Raw genomic sequence first — 27890 nt, forward strand, 5'->3', positions numbered from 1 at the left:
GTGTCAAGTGCTCCTATCCAGGTGCATGGAGGATCAGTGGCTCTATTAAACAGACCCAATTCCTATTTGTTGCTCCCTGGCTGATCAGACTTCAGGAGTTGAATCGATTCACACAATGAGTTTGTACCAAATACTGCTAGGACAAGCATGTGTTTTATTTACAACAAAAAACAATTGTAACATAATTCTCTACAAAATAACTCAACAATATACAAAGCCATTTTCTATCTGTACTGACTCACTGACATCAGCAGTTGGAAAAGGGTTAGGGCTGGGAGCTAAGCCAAGGAGACACCCATGGAACCTACTTTCCAGAGCGGTTTTCTGATGTCAGGGACTACCCTTTCTTACTGTGTATGAACCTGGAGAAGCAGGCTGGCAGAGGTGCTGCTGTCTTCCAGGGGCGGCTGGAGCAGTCTGAACTAGGGAGCTCCGTCCATCCCCAGCCACAGTATGTAGGAGTCCACTGGCTGCCTTCTTGCTTGCAGTGGCTGACAAACCTAGAAACGAACAGAGTATGAGGAACATGCCAGGGTCTGCATTCTGGGTAGAAAGCAGCTCTGGGAGGCTAGAGTGTGGTGTCACAAGTACAGAGGAAGCCAGGCCCCAGGTGAGTCTGTGGTCCAGGGAATAAGCCCAGTTCCCTGGTGGGTGACACAGGAAGCCAATGATATTAAAGCATGGCCTCCTTGATAGCTTCAGGAAACCAGAACCAATGAACAAGTAAACAACATGCTGGGCAGTGGTGGTGCACGCCTTTAATACCACCACTCAGAAGGCAGAGGCAGGTGAATCTGAGTTTGAGGCCAGCCTGATCTACATAAGTTCCAGGACAGCCAGGACTATATTACATAGAGAAAGTCTCAAAAAAACAAAACAAAACACAAAAAAACAAAATAATATACACTCCAACCTCAGAATGTCAGGTCAATGAAAGGACCTGACTTCATTTTCCAAACGAGGCTTCCAGAGGTTTGGTTTTTCTTTTTTAAAAATGTGTTTTATGTATAACAGGTGTTGTTGCATGCATGCAGTGCTTGCAGAATCCAGATCCCCTGGAACTGGAGTTACAGGCAGTTGTGAGCTGCCATGTGGGTGCTGAGAATTGAACCCAGGTATTTTGGAAGAGGAACCAGTGCTCTTTACTGCTGAGCCATGACTCCAGCTCTCAACTATTTTTCAAGGAGCATTAAAGTCTCACCTCAAGATGGGATGATGTCTCTTAAGCCACTCTGGGAGCTATTTATCAGTGGATACTTCTGGGCCCCTCATGATGTCAGCCAGACTAGAGGTACAGGACAAACTCTCTGTGATCACCACCTTCCTATGCAGATGGTCAATGAATGATGTGGGGATGGGGGGAGAGGCTTTTCTGTACAGGGGCCTGAGCTCCCTTCTTTCCTCTACATGCTGTAGAGAGAATTGCGCTGGTGGACAGACACTTGTCTGAAGAGGAATATATGAGAGCTGCTGCACACTACTAACCTCAGGTGAGTCTGAAAGCTTTTCACCAGCAAGTGTCCCACCAAGCAGTTGCTCAGGGAAAGCAGCCTGTGCTCAAGGAGGCTGCTACCAATTTCAGAGGGACCACACATTTATTTAGTCCTGCCACACCAGAGTCAAGTGGGTCTTTGTGCTAGAAGGCTCTTGGTAATAATCCTTTTGATAAAAGCCCTCCGTAAAATCATTTAAATTCATGTTGAAAAACAATGTCTAAACTCAAAAGCCAGCACCATGGCCAATGGGGGAAGTGATCTCAGACCAGTATGCAGATGCTCAGTGCATCCTGCAAAGCTGCTGGCATAACCCAGCTGACAACTCTCAGGCAGCTAAAAGATGGAGCAGTGGATAGTGCTTTCCCAGGCACCCATAAACAAATACCTGTGTTTGATCCTTAGACATACACGCACACACACCCCCAAAACAACAAAAAACCCCAAAACTATTGCAGTGCAGTAGTACAAATGCACCTGTAATCCCAGAGCTGGGGTGTTAGAGATGGATGGGTTCCCTGAAGCTTGCTGGTCAGCCAGCCTAGCTAGCTAAATTACAACCCCAGTTCAGTGACACACTTTGTCTCCCCCCCCCCCAAAAAAAAATTCCCAAAAAGGTAGATATGGGGTGTGGTGGCACACACCTTTAGATCTAGTACTTGGGAGACAGAAGGGTGAATCTCTGAGTTCTAGGCTAGTCCAGGCTAAATAATCAGACCCTACTTCAAAAACAAAACTGATGGTCTGAATGAGAATGTCCCCATTAGGCTCAGTATTGGAATACTTGGTACACTATTTGGGAGGTTTAGGAGAGGGGCATTGCTGGAGGAACTGAGTAGGGTTTGCTCACTTCCATTCACTGACAAAACGAGAGCCCTGTGTTCAAGGGAAAGACCATGTCTTGAAACAATGAACAGTGAAAGATGGAGGAAGCCCCCATCCCTGCCACCTCCTGCTTACACACCTGCACACATAAATCAATTACATCTTATTATTTTCATCAACTACGTCTTTAAAACCACGCAAAAGATGAGGTGGTTCTTCATGTGCTGACTTAGAAATACCCAAAATGTTGGGATGGTTTTTTTTCAAGACAGTGTTTCTCTGTGTAGCTTTGTAGAACAGGCTGGCCTCGACCTCCTGAGTGCTGGGATTAAAGGCATTCTCCACCACTACCTGGCACATTTAAAAGTTTTTAGCAGCAGTGTCAACAAAAGACAGGGAATATCAGTGTTGGGGGAGACTTGTTCCTTTTTAAAACATTGCTTTAAAATAAGCATGGACTATTTTTCCAGAAACCTAAAGTGAGTGCAACAGGCTGCTAGCTGTGAGACAGCTCATGAGTGCCCAGCGACAGTCCTTTACCTTTGGGTAGAAAGCATGGAGGGAGGTTTAGGGAAACTGCTCTGTGTCAGACGCCTTGATTCAGTGTGTTCTGAGCATAGAGATGACAAGGTCCCTGTAGACACCAGGCCTTTTGTGTGGCTCACTGAGTCGAATTTACAAATTGGAACGAATGAAAATTAACATCTTCGACTGAGAGAAGTCCGAAGAGAATGGCTCCTGTTCCACTGTGAAAACTCAGTGTGCACAGCACAGAAGTGAGTGAGAGGAAAAAACCCAAGGACAGTGACGCCAGGGACCAGCAAAGACAATGGGAGGGACACAGCCTGGTCCAAGGGGCAGACTCCAGCTGAACCTATGAATACTAAACAGGCTGTTTCCCACGGCCTCAGGAAAAAGCACACAGGCCAGCATGAAACAGAAACTCAGATGATACCATCAGTGTCCACAGTTGTCACCCTACACAATGAGCAGTAATCAAAGAAGAGTGTGAACATGTAACAGAGACAGGATGGAGAAGCCATGTAATCCTGTCACCCCCAGCTGCAGGTTGCAGACCCAGGATGTTTACAGCACATGGAATCTGAGGACAAAAAGCTGGGGATCAAGACTGGGAGGAGGCATTCTGTTCCCACGGTGGCTGTGCCTCCAACACTGCCCTGTGCTTCTGACACCCACTCAAGTCATGAGCCAGACAGATGAAAATGCCATTGTGAGGCGCCCTTAGAACCCTTAGGGGGGGTCACAGTATTTTTGAAAATGTGAACCAAGCTGGATGGTGGCATATGCTGTAATCTCAACATGTGTGAAGCCAAGGTAGGAGGATCTCAGGTTTATATGTCTAGACACTGTCTAAACAGCCAAACTCCACAGATGATAGCTATGGCTCCTGCTCTAAAGCCCTAGTGGAGATGCAGGGCATGGGGGTGGCTAAGTGGGAAAGCAACTGACATTAGCTTTGGCCATCTTAGTGTGACTCTCAAACATTCACATGAACATTATAGGCATGGTAACACATCTGTAACCTCAGTGCTGGAGTCCAGAGATAGGCAGACCCCCGGGGCTCAAAGCCTGCCAGTTTAGCCAGTGAGCTCCAGCTTCAGTGAGAAACATGACTCCAAAAAATAAGGTGGAGAGTCGCTGAGAATAATAATGGCCATCAATCTCTGGCACACATACCCCCCCCCCACACATGCACACACCTGAGAATCAGACCTTCCATGAAGCTGCTTAACCAGTTCTTTCCTAGAACACCTTAGGCATTCTTTATCACCTCACTGAAAGAGAAGGAGCGCTCTGGCCACTCTGGGCAGTCATGTCCCTGGTCTGTTCTCATAGCTTTGTCCTATCACCCTTCCTTCAACAGTTGGAGAATAAGGACAGCCAGCACTACAGAGAAGCCCTGTCTTGAAAAATTCATAATAACCAAAAAACCAAAACAAAGCCCCCCCCCAACCCCAAAATGCTTAAAGACCAAGCCTTCCTGGCTGACAAATACCAGCTGAGGCTTTCTCCGAGGAAGATGGGCAGCAATGGGCTTGCTTTGAGTGTAGTAATGTTGACAACTGGGCAAAGAGCTGCCCCATGCTTCACCCATTGGCAGGCCCTGCCAAAACTCTGGACCCTGTTGGGTTGACTGCCCCACCCTACCTCCACAAGGTAGGTCAGCCCCCAAAGTTCCTCCTCCACAGAAAATTTTCTCAGATCTTCTGGGTCTGACAGCCAAAGGCTGAAGCTGCCCTGTGTGCCAGTCAGAAAACGTACTGCTAGGTGTGACAGATGACGGAATAACCACCTCTGCCACCAAAAAGCCATTGAGATCACTATGAAGGACGACCCCTAGGATGGCTGTCCAGGTATTGGTATTTTAATTGATACAGAGTCTACTCAGGATTTATCCTTTTCAGATCTGTGATGGTGCTGCTCTGGCTTTATCAGACAACTGAGCAACAAGCTGACTTAGGCAGCAGATGCTGGCTCAGCCCATTTCATATGTAAAAATTATGCCTTGTTTTTCTTAACACTACTCGATCTCCTGCTAGTAGGAGATAGGTTTACCTTGCTGACAGACTTTGAGAAAGATAAACTCACAAAACAGGTTTCACTGAAAGACAAACTCAAGCTACCATACTGTTGTTACTAACAAAATGTGATTTTTACGGTTTACAGAACTTGCTTAAGGAATGTAAAAATAAGACTTAATGATGATACATAATGTTAAGCAAAGTTTAACATATTAATCAATGAAGTCTGGTGAGATGTTAATCTAACCTTGGTAAAGCACTGGCTATTACTGCCATAGTCACAGGCTCAAAAATTTGCACTTCCTTTAGTAGTTTTCTAATAAGACTTAAAAGTGCTTCTGAAAACATCTGTCCAATCTGTGATATTTAGGCCTCTGGACAGAGGAAGAATATTCCCCAAACTCTTCCTCTTGGTTACCTTCCTACCAAGACATATATCTGTCTTACTACAAATACCTGGTTGTGCTTCTACCATGTTTATAACTTTTTAGGCTTATTATTCTTGCTATGCTCAAAGGTGTGAGTCTATTCCATGTTTGGTGACCGCTTTTTCTACAATGAGAGCTTCAGTGCAGACTACAGACAGTGGCCATACAAAAATATTTCTAAAACTTTCATTACTTTTGTAAATAAAAAATACATTTAAGCTTCAATGAGTTTAGACTTGGATCCATCATCTGTCACAGCCCAAACAGGCACTCTTGTCAGCCAACAGCTTAGACCCCACCACCACATATCCCTGAGGGTAGGAAGGCTCCTACCTTCTCCTGATTTTGGGATTCTTTTCCACTTCAAAGTACGAGAACCAGAAGATAGGCCTGGAAGATTCAAGTGCACACCCAAGATAAAGATTTCCCCTAAGCTCCTTAACCTTGTCCCTTGTCTATATCCATTCCACAGCTTCCACAAGCTGACAGATACCATCCAGGAATCAACTATAGCACTTGTAAACTGCTCCAAAACAGTCTGCTTTGACAGCTCCAGGGCAGCCCTGAACCTGCAGAAAGGTTAACCAGTCTCCTGGTGTGACTGCTCCCTGTCTCTTCAAGCTTCCTGAGAACCAAATGATGGGCCTTTCTGGGCCCATGACAGACCTTCTCAAGCTCTGAAGCAGCCAGATTACATTATATTGCCCCTTATCAACAAAAGGCTGGCATGTTAGGTCTCAGGCAGTCTGTCTATATATCCAGAAACAAGGATTTTGGAGGTTAGCTCAAAGCCAGCATTCCTTTGGGTCTGCTAAAAGGAGCCATTTCCCTTACCTCTGACAGAAGGGACAGATGGCTTTACTGACATATACCTACTCACAAAGTACTTGTTAAACATTTCAAAGTCCACGATAATTTAGACTCCCCAGGCTTTCCTCCTCCCAGATATCCACTGGCTCTTTTTATAATGGCAAGGTTTCTCCCCCTTTCTGTGATACTCTTTTCTCAGACAGACCACCCTGGCCATGTCTAGACTATTTTTCTCTCTTCTCTGGACTCTCCAGATGCCTTTGGATAGTTTTTCTGTTATGTACAATAAAAGATTTCCCCTAACAATGGGCACATTTCTTTACTGCACCATGTCTACTGTAACCCCTCATATTGCAGAGGGAGAAGTGTCAGAGAAAGAAGGCATATGGACAGGAACAGAGAGAAACAAGGAAGGCAGGAGACAGACTGACAGCTCAGACAGATATATCATAAGGCTATGCTGTTCATGTCTGAAGCTAAAAGGCCATGAGCCCAGTTCTGGTGGTGTGGAGGCCGTGGCTAGCAGGCGTGTCCGGAAGTCACTAGGAAACAAGCTTCCAGAGATGCAGTGCCAGTCCTAGGACAAGAGCATGCGGAACCCCTGCTCCACCATCTCCTGTTCAAACTGCAACGTTGACCCTGTACAACTGTGAGTGCTGTCGCCACAGCAGGGCTGGAGCAAGAGCACCCTTCTGCTCCCAGCTCTACCACCACCTTTTCCTATCAGGTCTGAAACCCTTAGGCTCACTCCAGTTCACCTCTGCTTCTGAGTCTGTGACAGCTCTGGAGTTAAGGAATGCAATAAAGGTCAAAATCAGGGGTTGGACTTGGGCGTGGTGATGCATCCAGGAGGATCTGAGTTCCAGGATAGGCAGGACTACTCAGAGAAGCCCATCTCAAAGGATAAACAAAATCAGGGCTTGGGATGTGACTCTAGGTAGAATACTGGTCTAGCATGCAGGTTCCAACCCCAGCACCACAAACTAGGTATAGAGGTGTACTCCTATAATACTAGCACTTAGGAGGTGGAGGCCAGAGTATCAGAAGCTCAAAAGTTGTAAAAGTGTCACACTTAACTGTAGCTCCCAGAAACTCAAGGTCATCCTTAGCTATGCAGTAAGTTTAAGGCCAACCGAGGACTACTACATTAAGACAACAACAACAAAAAAAAACCCACATGCACAAATAAGTCAAACTAAGGGATATCATGTAGCTCTGTGGTAAAGCACTGGCTTAGCTAGTGGGAAGCCCTCAGTACTGCCATGTTTTTAAAAAGGACTTACTTGATTAAGTGTTCTGTCTGCATGCTTGTCTCTGCACACTTGAACTGGCATTACAGATAGTTGCAAAATACCATGTGGGTGCTGGGAATTGAATGGACCCAGGACCTCTACAAGGACAAATGTTTTTAACCACTGAGCCATCTCTACAGCCCCTGCTGACAACTATTTTAAAATGACTTTTTTTGTTTTGTCTCATTTCTTTGAGACAGGATTTCACTGTTTAGCTCTGGCTATCCTGGAATTCACTCTGTAGACCAGGCTGGCCTTGAACTCAAGAGATCCACCTGCCTCTGAGTGCTGGGATTAAAGGCATATGCCACCACTACCCTTAAAATAATTATATTTATTTCTTAACCAGAGTTGGCTCTCTCTTTCTACCATGTAGTTCCTTTCCAGGGATCAAATTCAGGTCGCTAGGCTTGGTGGCAAGTACCTTTACTGGCTAAGTCATCTCACTGCCACTCCCCACCTCCACTTTGAGTAAAATCAGTAGTAGCTGTAACCTGAAGACATGTGGGCATAGTCGTTAGAGGCAAACTCTGGAAAGGAGGAAGGGCTTCTCATTCCACGCAGATGGCAAGATAGTGATTCTCATTGCTTGGGCCCAGTTTTCCTAGACACTTTTTTATCCAACCAGGTATTCTGGATCATACATGCTCAATGGCTAAGCTAGGGGTGTGGCTCAGTTGACTGAGTGCTTGCCTAGCATGTACAAAGCTTTGGGTTTCATCCGCAGCACCTCATGAGCCAGGCAGGCATACCTGTAATCTCAGAATTTGGGAGATGGAAGCAGAGGATCAGAAGTTCAAGATCATCCTTGGACACACAGCAAGTTTGAGGCCAGCCTGAGCTAATAAAAACAGATGAAGCAAACGTAATGGTCTCAATGAAGTAATGGTCTAATGACACACATAAGACAATCCCACTGAAGCCTAGATGGGCTGAAATAACTTGGCTAACCTCACAGCCAGAGAACTACAATTGACGATCTGCTTTTCATTTCTTGACCCTAGAATGAACAGAGGGCATCTCTATGCTTGCTCACTCTGTAGATCAGAAAGGGAGCCTGACTAGTCCCAAGATAATAATAGCCTCATTGATTCCTGACCTACAAAGAGCATGGAATTCACTAAAGCACATCTCAGCAGGAAGCAGGCTGCGGCCTGTGACCACTGCCAAGGGAGGATGTGGAAGAGGTGAGAGGCCAGAGACACCCTACAGGGGAAATGCCTTCCCAGGAAGGTTATCATGAAACAGGAGCTACCTGAGCAGAGGTATTTATAGCCAAACAACAAAGAGGTGACTTCAGTGGCAACTCCTGAGCGCGGGCAGAAAGGCATGTCACAGCAGTCCAGAAGATCAAGAGCTGTGTCTAACAGCTTAAGCTGAATAGCCCTCACCCAGCAACAGGAGAAGGACAGGCTGGCTTGACACCCTAGGGAAAAAGAGACTCCACAGTCATCAGAAAACACAATGTGGAGAGAGGAAGTCAGAGGAAGAAATCCAATATTAAGTTTCAAAAGCACATTTAAACAAGGTATCTGTCTGGGATGCCAACATTTAACTGGATGCACAGAACATCTTCACAGACTGCATGCTGGGTTTGAGGGTTTCCTCTTGATCTCTATGGAAAAGAGAGGATCAAATAGATTCCCCAGATAGATTGAATCACATACTATAAGCAACAAACAATAATTATCACCTCAGGGCTTTCCTGGCAAGGGTCCTGGAAGACTGTTCCAAGACTGGGGGGGGGGGCAGGGTTGGAAGGGGCAGCTCCTATGAGCCCACTGCACCTGTGTTTCCTCAGCTCATCTGACCCTTGAACCAGACCAAATTCCTGCATCTTGGCTTCCAATACCTTCTCCACGGCCCGCCCCATTTCCACATGGGCCTCATGTGACTTCCCAGGAAACATTTTTTTTTTTTTTTTTTTTTTTTTAAATCCCATTAAGACACTCTTTTCCCTGGAGCTGTAGAAATAGCTCAGTCAAAGTACCCAGTCCTCATGTAAAAGCCAGGCACAAGGCTGGGGTCGGTGGTGTATACCTTTAATCCCAATACTCAGGCAGATAGATCTCTGTGAGTTCCAGGCTGGCCAGGGCTACACAATGAAGCCTGTCTTAAAAAAAAAAAAAAAAAAAAAAAAAAAAAAAAAAAAACAGCAAAATTTAAACCCATTCCCAGAAGGGAAAGTGTGCTATGATCCCAATCTGGGGATATGAAGCCAGAAAGATCCCTGAGGCTTGCTGACCAGCCAGCCTAACTGAATTGGCAAGCTCCAAGTTCAGGAAGATCCTGTTCAAAAAAGGTGGAGGAACATGATAGAAGACATCACTTGATGACACATATAAGATTCTCTCTTATCAGGGCCAGCTGGCCATATAGCTCAATCCTTCAAAAAAACTTTTTATCTATTGAGTGTGTGTCACTGTACATGTGTTAGTAAGAGGCCAACCCATGGGTGTCACTTCTCTCCACCATGTGACATATGGGGACTGAACTCAAGTCATTAGGCTTGACAGCAAGTTCCTTTACCCACTAGGCTACCTTGTTAGCCTCTGGCTCAATCCTCTTAATTCTATGGCCCAAACGCTTTGGCTTCCTATAAGAATGGAAAGCAGAGAAGAGAAATTCCTACACATTTAAGAGGGGAAACCAACCATGGCCACATTCCAACTTACATTAAGCCCAACAAAAGCAGTCACAGTGCTCACACACCCACAGAAAGACCCCCATAGGGGAAGGGTCTGGATGTGAGAGTTCCATCCTTCCCCAGCCTATGAGACAGAAATGCTCAACTCCTTCCCATGGCAATGCTGGGTGAGTTATGTGGGTCTACAGATACTATGGAGCATTGCAGACATGGGTACAGGAGGAGCTGTGGCAGAGACCTTTACACCCTTACTCCTGCCACAGCCACAGACCTGCTCTCTCCCACAAGCCAGCCATCAGCACAGCCCCAGTCCCTAGAACCACACTTCAAGTAGGAGAAAATATCTGACCTTTCCTAAATGGTATTTAGTTGTGATACTTCACACAGAAACCAGTTCAGATATCAACAAAACAACCCCAGGAGGGCAAAGGGCACTGGTAGGCAATTTGCATAAAGCAGATAGAACAGGGCAGCTTACAACCTGTCTCTAACTCCAATCCCAGAGGATCGGACCCCCTTCTCTGGCTTCTAAGGACACTGCAGGTGGTACAGAAATACATTAAGGCAAAATATCAATACACATAAAATGGGGAAAAAATAAAAAGGACAACATGGCTCAGTAGGTAAAGGCACTTGTCAGCATGCCTATGTATGACTGGAGTTCTATCTCCAGAAACCACATGGTCAAAGAGGGAGCCGACCTCCACACACATGCCATGACAGTCACATATCCACAAATACATGCATAGATAAATGAAGATAAAAAAAAATAACATGTATGTGTAGGCCAGAAAGATGGCTCAAGTCAATAAAGCGAATGCCATAAAAATATGACCCAAAGTCATAGGGTAACACAGAAAGATTCCTGAGCTTTGCTGTCCAGCCAGTCTAGCTGAATCCACAAGCTGCACATTGAGACTATCTCAAAAAAATAGAGGGTGAGCAACTGACACTTGATGTTGACCTGACTTTCACATGCACATACACACGTACATATACATAAACATGGACATGCACACAATGTAGTTTAAGATTTCTTTGATATAGGATGTCCTTCTGTATGCTGTGAATATGTGTTGCTTTTATTGGGTGATGAATAAAGCTTCTTTGGCCAATGGCCAGGCAAAATTTAGCAGTAAGTCCAAACAAAGATGCAGAGAGAAGGAAGGCAGGGTCAGAGAGATGCCATGTAGCCACTGAAAGAGTAACATGCTGGAACATTATCGGTAAGCACAGCCTCATGGCAATAGAGATTAATAGTAATGGGTTATTTATAGAGAGCTAACTATCCAGTAATATGTCTGAGCCATTGACAAAACAACTATATTTAATATTAAACCCTAGAGTGTTTTTCATAAGTAGCTGTGAGAACTGATGGGCAGTACAGAAAGAATCCAATTACATTTCTTTGTTTTGTTTCTTGAGACAGTGCTTCTTTGTGTAGCCCTGGCTGTCCTGGAACTCTCTCTGTAGACCAGGCTGGCCTCGAACTCAGAGATCCACCTGTCTTTGACTCCCAAATGCTGGAATTAAAGGTGTGCACTAACACCACCAGGCTTGATCTGTTTTATTTTTGATGATGTGTATGGGAGTGTGTTGTATATCCCTGAGTGCAGTACTCAAGGAGGCCAGAAGGGGTTGTTGTAGTCCCTAAACTGTAATTACAAGAGAACTGAGAACTGGAAAACAGCAAATAAATAGTCTTAAACAATGAGCTACCTCTCCAGACCCCACACAAAGGTTTTTTTTTTTTTAAATTATTATTACAAAGAGGAAAAAGGATCAGTAGAAAATTTGCATAAAGAATACAGACAGTAAATGTGTACAATATTTTCACTAGAAAGTAGAAAAACAGTGAAAAAAGTACTTGTATATACTACTTGAAAAGTACTTCTGAGGAAAATTCAGTGTTGGGGTTGGTATTTAACACAAACTTCTTCCTTCTGCTTTCTTGGAATCCCAAAGCATTCTGGTTGGTTCTCACTGGCTTAGCCTTTAAGACCATTCAGTCCAAATGTCTGCCCCTGTCCATAGAGTTGCTAGCCAGCTTTTCTACTGGTACAGTCTCTTTACTGTATTTGTTTTATGGTTATGCTTGGGAGTGAACACTGGGCCTCATCAGGCACCATACCACTGAGCTACTCTATAGGCTTCCACTGGCACATTCTGAATTGTTAAACGGTACCTAAGGAACTAGGCATTTGAGGAATACCCTAACAAGAAAAGTCAAAACACACAGGCAGAGAATAAATATCCCAAGCAAGGGAAGAAATTATACTTAAGATGCTCCTTACCTTTCAGACACATTTAGAGAAAGAAGTACTGGAGGATGAAACAACTGCTGAGATCTGTTTTACATTAACCCAGAAGTGTCAGGGTTTGGGGAGTGTGACACAAACATGTAATAGATGTGAAAGTCTGAGTGTTTTAAACAGGCTTTGTTCCCTCTTCACCTGAATGTCATATGGGAAGAGATCTTAAATCTGGCCTGGGATAATTTCCTCTACCCAGTATTGTCAGACCAAAGTCTGTAAACTTCCTAAGGAAGGCTGCAGTTAGATGTAGGATAGATGGAAATAAGGTTTGTACAACTGTCTGTCCTGTTGCTAGTCTTTTTTTTTTATCACCTATGTTACAGAGAAGTGAACAGTGTGTCTGACAGATCTACTCATCAAGCAGTTTTGACTGGATGTGTTGAATGGGAACCAGGAGTTCATGACCATTCCACACACCCCATGGGGGGGGGCAGAGAGACAGACAGAGCACAGCTGCACATACACATGCACCCACAGGTCGGGGAAACAGAGGTCTTATGTCTCTACTGAAGGTGACAAGAGCCAAAGAGGAGAGGTCCCTTGGCTCTCGGCTTAGTTCAGAAGTTCCCCCTAGTCCCAGAGGATAGGGTCAAAAAGTCATGCCCACAAATGAGCTGACTGGTGGCATCTGCAAAGCAGACAGCAGTACTTCAGAAACAGCATGAGTACAGGGATGAATAGGCCTTTTATGGCCTCTCCTCACAAGCTGCTTTTGTAGACACAGAGGGGCAACAAAGGCCAAATTTATAGCAGGAGCCTGCTCAGCATCTGCTTCCTTCTTCTTTCTTGTTTAACTTTTCTCAGGAGAGCAGGGCTCTGGACCTGGTTGAACAGGTGTTTAAGGCAGGTAATTTTGTTCCCATTAATTTTCTTAAGTAACAGCAGAGCAGACTGGAAGGTTGTCTTATGTATTTGTGGGGACACTCTGCCCTAAGCTTGCTCAATCACAAGCTGACGACTGCCTGACAGCAATGCTCCTTTTCCAGGTTTTGGCACCTTCAATTTTTGAATTCTGGCAGTTACCAGAACTGAAAAATCACAGCACAGCCCAAACCCTCAACACTGGGATTTTGTCTTCTTTAGTACGGTGTTAGAGGTACACTGATGTTGGAGGCTTTCAAGTTTTTAGGAAAAAAGCCTGAGTACTGGAGAGTAGGGGGTGGGGGATGGCACACACCTCTAATCCCAGCACTCGGGAGGCAGAGGCAGGCGGATCTCTGAGTTTGAGGCCAGCCTGGTCTACAGAGCAAATTCCAGGACAAACAAACAAAAGCCTGAGCTTTTCAGTGATAGAGCACCTTGCCTACACTTGCCTAGCATGTGTGAGGCCCTGAGTTCAATTTTCAGTGCCACACAAACAGAATGCAGCCAGGCATAATAAAGTACCCTTGTAATACTAGTATTCTTTTTCTTTTGTTTTTGGGAGACAGAGTTTTACTATGTAACTGGCTGTCCTGGAACTCACTCTATGGACCAGGCTGGCCTCAATCTCAGAGATCTGCCTGCTTCTGTCTCCTAAGTGCTGGGACTAAAGATATGTGCCACCACGCCTGTCTTACCACTTTAACCCTACTATTCTTGAGGCTGAGGCAGAATTGTGAGTTCCAGGCCAACCTGGGTTACACAAGAAACCCTATCTCAAAACACAAAGAGGAGGGCTGCAGAGTTGACTCAGAGAGTAAAAGCATATATTGCTCTTGCAGAGAGCCAGAGTTCAGATCCTTGCCCCACACCAGAAGGCTCAGAACTTTAACTCCAACTTGACAGACAGGATGTGACATCCGCATCTGATTTCACATGCATCTGCATTCATGTGAATATGCCAACAGATACACAAACACAAACATAATTAAAACACACAAACACATTCACAACAGGCTGGGAATGTGTCTCAGTAGAGTGCTTGCCTAGTATACACTTGCACACAAAAGGCCCAGAGTTACATCCCCAGTACTATCCTAATCAGACTGTGGTGGCACAAGATTTTAATTTTAGCACTAAAGTAGCAGTACTAGCAGAGACAGGAGGATCAGAAGTTCAAGGTCATTCTCAACTACATAGAGTTCCAGGCCAGTCTGGCCTACATGAAATTATCTCTAAAATACAGTAACATAAACAAACTCAGTTCTCTTTCAAGCCCAGCTGAACTTGTCACACTAATGATTTCATTCATTATTTCAGTTCTAAGGAACTTTGAAGAGAGTTTAATTTCACAAACCATGAAAAAAAGCCTTTCTAATGTGAAAGTTCAGGGCCTGCCAAATATAAATGTAACTCCCAAGTCCTCCTCCCTCAGTGACCCACTCTGTGGGAAGGTCCCAACAAGTGTGTTTTGTCCTATGCTGTCCTCAGTGGAGATAGTCACTGGTCACCAAGACAGAACCCTGAATCTTCTCATGCTTGCTTACCCTGTACCTTCAGTTTCTTCCCACTGAGGAGCCGCTTCCACAGGGAGCAAACATCCGGTGACACATCTCTCTTTCTCTGTCCACATAGTCCCTGTAGTGGCTGTGGAGAAAGGCAAGCTTTGTAGGTTTGCAGGAAATGACATCTGGTGGCTGGAATTCTCTGGTAACAGAGACACTGAAAAGTTGGCGTTGGACAGCAGCCAATGGAGATGACACTGTGGAGATGCAGGGACAGGCAAGGCTGAGCCCACTGAGAATAGTCCTTAACACAAGGCCTTCATTTGGAAAGACAGCAGTTAGGAAAGCAGAAGTCACTGTCAGTGGGCTCAGGTCAAGTCTTGCCAAATTATTCCTTGTACTAAGTGACTTCTGACTCATTTTGAGATTTTTTTTGCTAAGGAATGGTCAGATTCCCCCCCCCCCCCATAATCGGTATTTAACCTGAGAGGACCCTTTTCCATGCCAGACTGGAACTCCTGGGAAACTCAAAGAGACTAGCAGCATACTGATTGCATCCAAATAGAAATGATGCACACATTAAAGCAATGGTGATGGAATGCTTAGTTAAGGAGAAAACTTTACCAAGGCAGAACAAACATACATGTTAAAAATGGTGGCTGCCTGCTGGGCATGGTGTGCATGCCTTTAACCCCAGCATGTGGAAGGCAGAGGCAGACAGATCTCTGAATTCGAAGCCAGCCTGGGGTGAGTTCATGTGTCTTTGTGGGGGGTCATAGAACAACTTGCAGCAACCAGTTTTCTCCTTCTATCAGGCTTGGCAGCAAGAGCCTTTACCCACTGAACCATTTTGCTGACTTCCCAAAACTTAACTTTCTAAAAGATTAATGTCCTTTTCACTTGAGTCATACACAACCAGCTCATTTGTGGTCCTAGAAAAACCCAAGAGGAACAATGAGTCTCACAAGATTTTGATTGAAATAGGTAAGAGTCTTAAGTACAGCTTTTAAGAAATTAATTTTGGTTTTTCAAGGCCAGAGTGTGTAGCTCTGGCTGTCCCGGAACTCACTCTGTAGACAGGGTAGACTTAAACTTAAGAGACCGACTTGCCTTTGCTTCCTGGGTGCTGATTTCAAGAGACTTTATTGTGGGAGATCTAAGAAGGCTTTTGTACATTTATTTAGTATGTGCATGTGCACACCATGTATGGGGGTCAGAGAATAACTTGTAGGCCAATTCTCTCCTTACACTATGTAGGTCCTAGGGATCAGAATGCCAAGGACTCTCAATTGCTGAGCCTCCTAGTTTTTGAGACAGTGTCTTATTTTTATACCCTAGAAGGTCTGCATTTGTGATCTTGCTTCAGTATCCCAAGTTCTTTGACTATTAGAGTGGACTGCCATACTTGGCTTTCACAATACTCTTTTTAAAGGTCACATGGGAAAAACAGAAACAGTTCAGTTGGTAAGGTGAGGACCCAAGTTTAGATACTCAGCACCATGTTAAAAAGCCAGACCCAGTGGGTGGAATGTGTCTGTAATTCCAGCATGTAGTGGGAGGTAGGGGCAGACAGGAGGATCTCTGAGACTAGCCACCAGCCAAGTCTAACTGCGGGACCCCAAGTACAACACTCAAGTTGGTTTTTGTCCTACACTACAAACATACACAAAGGAGTTGCATGGAACCACTTCTCTAGGGAGTGCTGATCTGCAGGGTGGTATAACAGGAAGGAGGGAAATGCTCAGAAGTGATGATTCCCTACTCAGAAACAGCCAGTCCAGGACAATGAGTGAAGGCCTATGCAGACTGGACGGCTGCCTCTGAGTCAGCTGGGGGGCAGCACTCTAGTCCTCTATCCAGAGGGTTGGACTAGAATTCTTATAGCTAGCTAGCCACCTCTGGTCATACCCTGCCCTTGGCTCTCACCTGGACAGCTTCTTCAGCTCATTATTGATGTCATGGTTGCAGGGCTGCTCCTTCTGAGCTCTCACTAGAAAATCCCGAGCCTGCTCGTACTCAGTTAGAAGGAGGCAAGCCTGTGAGGAAGGGGCAGGGCATTAGATTGAGATTAGCATTTGTGCTAGTGGCCCAAGTGAGACCTACTGCTCTGTGTGGGAGTGCATACTGAATGTGTGGATGGAGACCAGCGGTCCATCTGGCTTCCTTCTAGGGAGCAGCCCACCTTAGTTTCAAGACAAAGTCTTCCTTTGGGCTCCAGGGGTCCCAATTCATCTAGGCTGACTGGCCAGTGAACTCCAGGGATCTACCTGTCTTGGCCTCCCCAGTGCAGGGTTCTAGCACCCTGGGCTCTGGAGAATGAGCTCAGGCTCCCAGGCTGGCATGCATGCCTAGCAAGCACTTTATTGACTGAGTTATTGCCCCAGCCCCTCTCCCCATTTCCTTCTCTTAGGCATTTATCCTCAACTCACCTGTCCACACCTGAAGAGGGCCTTGGCATTCCTTTGGTCAATGAGCAGAGCCTGCTCCCCATAGCGCAGAGCCATGGCAGGTCGGTCTAGCTTCAGGTACACAAAAGACAGGTTAAGGAGGACCAGAAGTTCAGCAGGCTCCACCAGGTGCTGCTCCTCACAGATTGCCAGGCGTCGGTGAAGCAGCAGCAAGGCCTGAGGAGAAGAAGAAAGGCAAAGGGTCAGGAGGGACAGTCCTATATCCTTACAAGTCACACAGAACTATTGACCTAAGAAATCCATCTAGCTCTCAGGACACAAGGTTAATATAGTAAAGTCAGGAGGCTTGTTTTTTAAGAGATATTTTTATTATTTTAAAATAATAGGGGTAGAATGTGTGCACATGAGTACAGTGACTATGGAAGTCAGAAGAGGGCGTTCGATCTTCCTGGATCTAGAGTTACACATAATCCTGTACCTCCTAATGTGGATGTTGGGAACTGAACCCAGGTCTTCTACAAGAGCAATACATGCTCCTGATCACTGAACCATCTCTCTAGTTCAGTTTGAAGGTTTCTAACAGGAGAAGGCATGCAAACCTGAGTGAGATAGACAATATGCATCTTCCACTCTTTTGTCTCAAAAGGAATAAGGACAGTATATTCAACAGGAGCCAAGAACAAGCTGGATTCCTGGCACCCACATCAGGTGGCTCATACATGTCTGTAAATCCAGCTACAGGGGGGGGAAATCCCACACCTCTGGCCTCTGTTACCAACAGGGCTTTCATATGCACAAATCCCCACACAGAAACAAACACTACATATACATACATACATACACACACACATACATACATACATACACCCCCACACTCACATGAGATTTTGAGAAAGGGTCTCTCTATATAGCCCTGACTGTCCTGGAACTCACTCTGTAGATCAGGCTTGCCTCAAACTCTCAGAGATCTGCCTGCCTCTATCTTCTGGACTTAATGATGTACACCACCACACCTGGCTTCTAAGTAAAAAAAAAAAATTTTATGTATGGATGTTTTGCCTATATGTATATGTACCACATGTGTTCTGGTACCCAGAAACCAGAAGGAATCATATTCCCTGTCACTGGAGAGTTACAGATGGCTGTAAGCCACTATATGGGTGCTGTGACTTAACTTGGGTCCTCTGTAGGAGCAGAAGTGCTCTAAACTGCTGAACCATCCCTTCAGGGCTCTATCCCTACTTTTTTGAGACAGGGTTTCTCTATATAGTCCTGGTTATCCTCTAACTCACTCAATATGCAGAACAAGCTAGCCTTGAACTCACAGAAATCTGCCTCCCTTTTTGATTTTTGAGATAAAAGTCTCATGTAGCCCAGGATGGCCCTCAAACTCACTATGTAGCAAAGGAGGATGACCTTCAATTTCTTGTTTTTAATTATGTATATGCATGTGTATCTGTGTGCTTGTCTGTGGGTATATGCACACGAATGCAGGTGTCAGTGAAGATAAGAGGTAACAGATCCCTTGGAGCTGGAGTTTCAGACAGTTGTGAGCTGCCTGATATGAGTGCTGGGAACAGAACTGAGATCTTCTATTGATGGGAGATTTCATTCTGTAAATATGTTTTTCTTATTGGTTAATTAATAAAGCACTGTTGGCCAATAGGAAAGCAAGATAGGTGGGACTAGGAGACAAGGAGAATTCCGGAGGAGGGAGGAAAGTCATCTTGTAAGACTAAGAGAACAGGCAGGGTGTTGGTGGTGCACGCCTTTAGTCCCAGCACTTGGGAGGCAGAGGCAGGTGGGTCTCTGTGAGTTTGAGGCCAGCCTGGTCTACAAGAGCTAGTTCCAGGACAGCCTCCAAAGCCACAGAGAAACCTTAATAATAAATAAATAAACAAGAGAATAAAGGTCCGGGCCCTCTCTCCGGTAAAATGAGACCTCGTGGAAATACTTAAGATTAATAGAAATGGGTTAAGACAGAGCTAGCCAATAAGAAATGCTAGTAACGAGTCAACCACTTTAAATCTAATACAATGTCTCTGTGTGTTATTTGGGGCTGGTGGGAAAATAAACTCGTAACACTCTATACTCTTAACTGCTGAGAAGTGTCTCCAGCCCCAGCTTCAACTTCTGGTCCTCCTGTTTCCATCCTGGGATTATACCTGGTTTATGCCATTCTGGGGATGAAACCCAGGGTTTTATGCATGTCAATTCCACCAACTAAGATGAATTTTCTCTGTATATAATGTGTGTATGTACATGTGTGAGTGGGTTGGTGTATCCACGAAGAGGACAGAGAACAATGTCAAATATCACTGTGTCACTCTATCCCATTGGTTCTCAACTTGTGGGTTGAGATCCCTTTGGGGATCAAATGACCTTTTCACAGTGGTTGCCTAAGACCACTGGAAAACACAGATATCTGCATTATGATTAATAACAGTACTAAAATTATAGTTATGAAGTAGTAACAAAAGTAACTATGGTGGGGAGGTGGGAATTCATAAACATAAGAACTATATTAAGGGTGACAGCATTAGGAACATTGAGAACCACTACTCTACCTTATTCCCTAGACAGGATCTCTCACTGATCCTGGAGCAAGGCTTCAGGTCTCAGTGATCTTGTCTGTGCCTCCCACAATACTGGGGTCTGCAACATACACCTGGCCATACTTTGCTTTAAAAAATCTTCTATGTATAAGTGTGTATGCCTATATAATACTTATGAGTATCATGTGGGTATAGGAACCCATGGAGGTCAGAAGAGGGCATCAGATTCCCTGGAACTGGAGTTACAGACAGCTCTAAACCATATAGATGCTGGGAACCAAACTCTGGCCCTCTGCTAGAGCAAGTACTCTTACCTGTTACACTATCTTTCCAGCATCCATAACCAGCATTTTATATAGGTACTGGAATTTGAACTCATGCTTATAAAACACTCTTACTCACTTTCTCCCCAGCCCCCTTTTTAGTTTGTTGACACAGGTCCTAGCTAAGAAGCCAGGCTGGCCTGGACTTGCAACTCCCCTGCCTCAGCCTCCTAAATGCTGGATTATAGGCATGAACAACTAGGCCCACCTTAATGTGATCTTATTTTTTTTTTTTTTTTTATTGAGACAGGGTTTCTCTGTGTATCCCTGGATGTGCTGGAACTCACTCTGCAGACATGGAGCTCAGACATCTGCCTGCCTGCCTCTGCCTCCTAAATGCTGGGATAAAAGGTATGTACCAACATTACCTAGCTTAATGTGTGATCTTATTAATAGCGGCCCATGAAGGGCAACCGAGATGAAGCTCATGTTCTTAAGTTTCTGGGGCTGGAGAGATGGATCAGAGGTCAAGAGCACTGGCTGCTTGTCAAGAGCACTGGCTGCTCTTCCAGGAAATTTAGGTTCATTCGATCCCAAACACCACATGGTAGCTCACAACTGTCTGTAACTCCAGTTCCCAGGGACCAATTCTCAGGAATCAGATGTCTTCTTCTGGCCTTGTAGTCACTAGGCATGCACATGGTGGGCAGACATACATGAAGACTGCACATCCATACATGAAAAATTTTAAAAATGAAAGTTTACTGGATTATACACTTTCAGAGTATCTTACCCGCTTGTATCTCACTTTGGCATCACAGAAGCGATTCTGACGAAAAAGGTAGTTGCCAAATTCCCTCTCAGTTGCTGCTACCTTGAGGACCTTCTCAAGTGGAAACTGTTCTTGCTGCTCCTGAAAACCAAAAACAAGAGCAGTGACACAGAGCCAGAAGCCCCAGTGCACAATGGCAGCCATGTCAGTCATCAGTATTTCCCTTTGACCATGAACTCTGCTTACTCCCTTGTGTGGTGTGCACAGAGGCCACACAGGTGGATGCTGTAACAGGCCCACCTACAGAGCAGCACAGCTGTCAGTGGTTGCTTCTGCTTCTCAGATTCCCCCAGAAGCAGAACCATCCACAGAACCTGGGGGAACCTGCCAAGAATTTGGCCATTCCTGGTTGGTTCAGAGCCCCGGGGAGTTCTTTCTATGTGTTCATGCTGCTATTCTGGCTTCATTATCAGAACCTCCCATAGAACCCTATCTAGGGATGGGCAATGGTGGTGCATACCTTTAATCCCAGAACTCAGGAGGCAGAGGCAGAAAGATCTATGTGAGTTTGAGGTCAGCCTGGTCTACAGAGCGAGTGCCATGGAAGGGGCCAAAGCTACACAGAGAAACTCTGTCTCAAAAAACCAACCAACCAACCAACCAACCCTACCCAAAGGCCCAAATCAGAACCCAGGTAAGCGCAGGACCATCTACTCTGTAGAAAGGTAAGACACTCAACTGAGGCACTGCCAGTTGGTTTAGTGTTTTAGTGTGGAAGACCCAATCATATGGAGGAGCAAAGTCTGGAAGGGACACCTGGCTACCACCACATATGCAGTGGTGGATGACAGCATCAGAGACATGCATGTGATTATTGATGGGTTACAAACTCTGCTTCTATGGGCTGGAGTGAAAGACCACATAGGAAGAAAGCCAAGACTTGGGTTATGAGGACTGTGACTCTATATCCTAGTTTTCCTGAGACTGTCTCAGCTCATGTCACAATTATCCTGTCAAGTCAATAAAAGCCTCTCTCAAATCTCAAGGAGGGACAAATTCTCTAGCTAATTTTTATAGTCCTGGGGATGGAACTTAGGCTTATTAATGTTATCACTCCACCAATGACCTACATAGCCCCAGTTCATCAGTGGGGGATTCTAGGCAAGAACTCTATTATTGAATTACATCTTCAAGCCTCAATCACTTTATAAGCTACCAGTGCTCAAATTCCTGAAAAGCAGTTACTACCTACCTTGTAGTGAGAACTAAGCAAAGGGTGACTAATTAGCAAACAGCTAAAAGAACAAACCTATATCCTATACTACCTAGCATGATCTATCTTAGACAGATGAAAGCAGACACCACTGTGCAGGAGGCTTGGGTGGAACCCAGGGCAGGTGATCTAACATAACCACCCAATACAATACAATCCCTCCCCCTTTAGAAAGTACTAGAAAATCCAGTCTTGAACTTACAGCTGAGAGTGCACAAAATTTGTCGGACTCAGCAGAATCGAGGAAGTCAATCAGCTCGATCTCAAACAGAACAGTGGCATTTGGAGGGATGAGGGGTGGACACCCCAGGGTACCATAAGCATAGGTTGGCTTGAACAGGAACCTGGCCAGTTCCCCTCTGCGCATGCTTAGAAGACCCAGCTCCATGCCCCAGAGTGTAATATCTGGAAGAAAGAAGCGAGAACTCAACTGAACTGAAGCTCACTCAGCCATCCCATTCAAAGCCACCAGTTTCTCCCTACTCCAAGAGTATGTGACAACCCAAGTCGTTTGCACAGGTGCCCCAACTCAATGCTCAGTGTCTTGTTTCTGCTGTCCTGCTTTCCCCAAAGGCCAGCTTTTGCAGCCCCAATCTCTGTCACATAGTCTGTTCTTTCTTCAAAGTACTCTGCCCTCAATGTCTGTGGTCTACTATAACTGAAATTCTTAAAGATTTTTCCTTTATTTTTGTGTGTATCTTTATGTGTTTTGCCTTCATGTACCACATTCATGCAATGTCCTCAGAGACAAGTGAGGGCATTAGATCTCTAGGAACTGGAGTTCTAGATGGTTGTAAGCCAGCATGTGGGTGCTGTAAATTGAACCCAGTCTGCTGTAAAAGCAGCCAGTACTTTTAACCTCTGAGGCATCTCTCCACTCCCCTAGTTGAGATCTTATTCAAACCTCAGGACTCTCATCTCAAGCCATGTAGTGCCTGTGGCCCTGCCAGAAGGAAGGTAATTATAATTTCATTAATCAGACTCAGAACATTCCCCACAGCTTCACGTTTCATTCAATTATATGACATTAGTTTCTTAAAGGCCAACCTCCCCCACCCTACTAAGGTCCACAAGGACGGGATTCTCATCTGAACATGGCCTCTTGAGAAGTGTGTTGTGTGTGCACGTGCACATGGATGCTCCAGGACAATCTCAGCCGTCATTCCTCAGGTGGCATCTGCCTTGTTTTCTCTCTCATTGTCCTGGAGTCTGGTAAGTAGGCTAGCCAGCTGGCCAGAGAGCCCCAGGCATCCATTTCCGCCTCCCCTGCACTGAGATTATAAGCACACACTATCACATCTGGTCTTTTTTGTTTGTTTTCTAAACATGGGTTCTATGGGATGGAAAGCAGGTCCTCATGCTTGCATGGCAAGCACTTTAGTGACAGCTATTTTCCCAGATCCTACAATGTCTCATTTCACCACACATGCCGGGGAGTTAAGTATTCTCTACATTTATTTCATGAATGCACAAGGAAAGTGTGCAGTGGATCCAGCTGTAAGGCTCATGTTTACCATTTCATCACTCGAAAGCTGGGGCAGGAGGCCTTTTAATTCAAGGTCAATGGGGGATGTACAGTGAAATTCTGTCGTAAAAGATGCTCTGTACTGGAGAGAGGCCTTAGCAGTTAGAGCACTTACTTCTTGGGTTTGGTTCCAAGTAACTAACTACATGGTGGCTTACAACTACCTAAGTTCCAGGGTGCTTGACACCATCTTCTGGTTTCTGCAGGCACTGGACACATACACACGTGTGGTCAACATATGCATAGAATTAAAAAAAAAAAAGTAGAAAAAAATTTCCCAATGGATAACTTGGATACCAAGATAACCTTCCCAGGTAAGCTATCACCCAAAAATAAAGTCCCAAGAAGAAAATAGATAAGCTGGTCCCTCCCTGAAATCCAAGCTCAGCCACCAACTCTAAGAACCTATTCTCTGGACACTGTGGCAATCCTAATGTTTTTATTTGCCTAGATGACCTCAGATGACATTACCTTCTCCAAGTTTCATAAGCCGAGATGTTTTCCTAAAGCAATTAGAATCGAAAGGCTTGTCCATGTGCTCCAGGTATCCAGAATATTTCACTAGGGCAGAAAGAAAAAAAGCACAAATTTGAGGAAAACTTTCCAAAGACAATCCAAGAGCCATCATATCAATACCACAGGGAAACACCACAATTAGCAGGGCATAATGGTGCATGCCTATAATTCCAGCACTTGGGAAGTGGAGACAGGAGCAGCCTTAGCTACATAGCAAATTCTATGGTAGCACCAGACACAGGAGTCCCTGTCTAGGAAAAAAAATTAAATGAGTTTAAGCTGCCTGGCACCCAGACATACAGGAAAGCATCTTATGGTGTTCTGAATATCTAACTTTCAGTCCTGAAGTTCAAGGGCATAAGGGAAAGGGAGATCAGGAGCCTACTATGTCTTAAAACCCTAAGGCAGGCTAGGGAGGTAGCCATCTGTCCTCCCAGATCTGCAGAAGCCGAGGCAGGAAGAGTACCAGTTCGAGGCTGGCCTGGGAGACAGGGAGATCATCTATTTAAAAAAAAAAGGGGGGGCTGGGCTTGGTGGTACATGCTTTTAATTCCAAAACTATGGAGGCAGAGACAGGTGGATCTCTGAGTTTAAGAATAGGCTGGTTTATATATGGAGTTACAGGCCAGCCAGGGTCTGTAGTTGGTCTCAAAACCAACTAAAAAAAAAATTAATTAAATAAACAAAACAAAAGCTGGGGGCATAGCCAAGTTAGTATGAAGTATGAAGCCCAGAGTTCCATCCCCAGCACCAATAAACCAAGCATAGTGGCATACATGGGTAATCTCAGCATTTCGGAGACAAAGGCAAGAGGATCAGAAGTTCTGTGTTGTGATGTTTTTGATCTTTTGTCTTTTGTGGATGGGGTGTTGATATCCTGGCCTCTGTCTCACCCAGGTCCTGGGCTATCTGGCCCCGTTCCTACTCCTCTCTTCCCACACTGCCCTAGTGGTGGTTTCTCCACGGAACCGGACTGCCACTTTGTGCCAGCCCTCTCCTGGGCCTGTACCTTCTTCTTAGGGAACCTTTCCTGGTCTGAGAGGCTCTCTAGTCCTCCGGTTCTCTCCCCACCCTGGGATCAAGATTCTCTGGGGGATCTTCCCTCCCCCAGGGATCTGTCTTCGCCTGATGGTCGTTCCTCGAAGTGTTTTCTGTTGATATCCTGGCATTATGCTGACAGCTCAAAGGAACCCTGTGCTGCATGGCTATGTTGTGCATGCATTAAGTGGCTGCATAAGGACAATGTACACAGAAACCACTAGGAGCTAGGGCCATGAGGAGCTGGGCCAATGACAGCTTCATGACTCCAGTTACAATGGCCCCAACTGCAGCGCCTCATTCTAAACAGCTCCCTTTCCCTTTTAAGCCAAGTGTTTCCCACCAGTTCTCTTTCCATTTCCTCTCCCTTCGCTCCCTTTCTCAATAAACTCCATGTGGGTTTGTTAAGTTTGGTGGTTGGAGTTTCGTAGCTTGAAACTGCAGCTAAGAATAACAGGGGGCCCACCACCCAGCTCCCAAATAAATCGCTCACGGAGGCTTGCTTATTCTTAGTCATGAGTGCTTAGCATTAGGATGGCTTATTTCTTCATTATCCCTGACTACCTTTTGCCTCCGGGCTTTTTTATCCCTCTTGTAAATCTTACTTTCACTCTTACTCCAGGGCTGGATGGGTGCTGGCCCCTGACATCCTCCTGCCCTTGTTCTCTTGCTCTCTTTGCTCCACCCCTTTCTCCTTCTATTTATGCTCTCTGCCTGCCAGCCCCACCCCATCCTTGCTCCTGGCCTCACTATTGACCGTTCAGCTCTTTATTAGACCAGCAGGTGTTTTAGACAAGCAATGGATCACAGCTTCCCCTCGTTAAACAAACAGCAAAAACAAAAGTCACACACCTTAAAATAATAGTCTACCACAGTTCTGGATTATCTTTGGCTACACAGGGTTTGAGGCCAGTCAGCTTCTCAAAAACCAAACTTTCTCCATTCAGGAGAAGCACATCCAGTCCTATAAAATGCCCTATTTTGGAAATTTGCAACTCCATACATAAACATAGGTTCTGGGTTCAATCTCCCAGCACCTTGAAACGAAAGTGTCATGGAGTCCACTTGGAGCCAACACAACTCACACACCAAGTCAATGCAGGAAGCAAAAATTCATTGTAATCAAGCCACCACTGATCAATCTGCTCCCCCCCCCCAGCCAGAATGATAAAGAGCTTTTAAGCTGAAAACCAAAAACATCTGTGCCAAATTATAGTTGCATTTTTCCACCAATCAGGATGGATCTCTCCGAGGAATACCATTCTGTGGTACACTTTTATTCCCCTCTCTCCCTCTCTCCCCCTCCCTTCTCCCTCTCTCTCCCCTACCCCCTTTTCTCTCTGGTTTTTCAAGACAGGGTTTCTCTGTGTAACAACCCTGGCACTCACTCTGTAGATCAGGCTGGCCTTAAACTCACAGAGGCCCGCCTGCCTCTGCCTCCCTAGTGCTGGGACTAAAGGCTTGCACCACCAATGCCCGGCTTCACTTATTTTATTATTATTGGTTGGTTTACTCAAGCGCAGCAGGGCAGCTTGCCCACCATTCTTCCATTCTTGTCTTACCTGGCCAACCAGGATGTCAGTTACCTAGGGAGGTCTGGGGAACTTAAATTTTATTTGACCCTTATTCAAAATGGAAGTTCTATCCAAAATGGCTTCAGTTTTTGTTTCTTCTTACAAAAAAAAAAAAAAAAAAAATTAGAAAAAAAAAAAGGCTCTAAGCTGGGCGGTGGTTGCACACGCCTTCAATCCTTCAATCCCAGCACTCGGGGGGCAGAGGCAGGCAGATCTCTATGAGTTCGAGGCCAGCCTGGTCTACAGAACTAATTCCAGGACAGCCTCCAAAACTACAGAGAAACCCTGTCTCAAGAAAACCAACCAAACAAACAAAATACCGCAAAACAAAAAACAAAAAACCCGAAAGAATGTTACAAAACAACCAGTTTGGTGCACATGGTAGTGATCCCAATGCTTGGGAAGTAGAGGAAGGAAGATCAGGACTTCAAGGTTACTAAATTATACACAGGAGGTTGGAGTTAGGTCTGGGCTAATTTTAATTTTGTCACCATGTTTCAGGAACAAAAAACAGACGAACGACAGGGCTAGGGATGTAACTCGTCGGTAGAGTTTGTCTAGCATGCACAATGCCCTGGGCTCTGTCCTAGCATCACATAAAATGTAGCCCTGCCCACCTGTAGTCAAGCACTTGAAAGACTGAGACTTTCCTCAGCTACACAGGCAGTTAAGAGTCCAGTTTGGGTTGCATGAGACCCTGTTTCAAAAAATACGAAATTTAAACCGTAGTTTCCCAAGGACAAAAAAAGCAGCCTAGTGGCCTCCATACCCAGCACGGAAGCATCAGGTGTCACGGTGTCGCCAGCACCCTCTCGGATGATATCCTTCAGCACACCTCGGTCCCCAGAAATGTCCAGCATCCGTTGACTCAGTCGCTCATAGGGAGACTGATAAGAGAACACCACAGGCCTCAGGGATGGGAGCCACCTGGCTGGCCTCCCCAGGCCCCTGTCCCGTTCCCGCCCTCACCTGGCCCAGAACTTCGTCCCCTTCCAGAGCTCCCGGGGCGCGGGTGCTACCACCCATGGCCGTGCTCCGCTCCGGGTTCTCCCCAGCTCGTGCTTCCAGGTCCTCGACCCCCGCTCCGTACCTGGCAGTCGTCTCGCGACGGCGGGATTCCGTTCCTGAGGCGCGAGAAGACGCTCATCTTGCCGCTCAACGGTCGCCAAACGCCTCACAGGAAACGACGCCTGGAAGTGAGGCGCGGGCGTGTGTTGCGCACGAGAAATTCACGTGGTTGACGCCGG

At 45.5% G+C, this 27890-nt stretch overlaps 1 protein-coding gene across 2 annotated transcripts; it reads right to left on the reverse strand.

Moving 5' to 3' along the window:
* Positions 1-131: 131 nt before the first annotated feature.
* Fkbp6 (FKBP prolyl isomerase family member 6 (inactive)) lies at positions 132-27890 on the reverse strand. 2 transcript variants are annotated; one of them, XM_051205066.1, is made up of 9 exons: positions 27734-27890; positions 27413-27530; positions 23987-24076; positions 22193-22395; positions 20739-20858; positions 17149-17343; positions 16646-16755; positions 14769-14861; positions 132-500 (listed from the first exon to the last, which is right to left on the reverse strand). In XM_051205066.1, the coding sequence occupies exons 1-8, from the start codon at positions 27788-27790 to the stop codon at positions 14771-14773; spliced, it is 984 nt and encodes a 327-aa protein (XP_051061023.1). In that variant the 5' UTR covers positions 27791-27890; the 3' UTR covers positions 132-500; positions 14769-14770. The 2 variants fall into 2 exon arrangements, with proteins under 2 accessions (XP_051061023.1, XP_051061025.1); XM_051205068.1 differs by having other exon boundaries at positions 27613-27738.

This window comes from Phodopus roborovskii, unplaced genomic scaffold, assembly GCF_943737965.1.
Source record: "Phodopus roborovskii unplaced genomic scaffold, PHOROB, whole genome shotgun sequence".
NCBI lineage: Eukaryota > Metazoa > Chordata > Mammalia > Rodentia > Cricetidae > Phodopus > Phodopus roborovskii.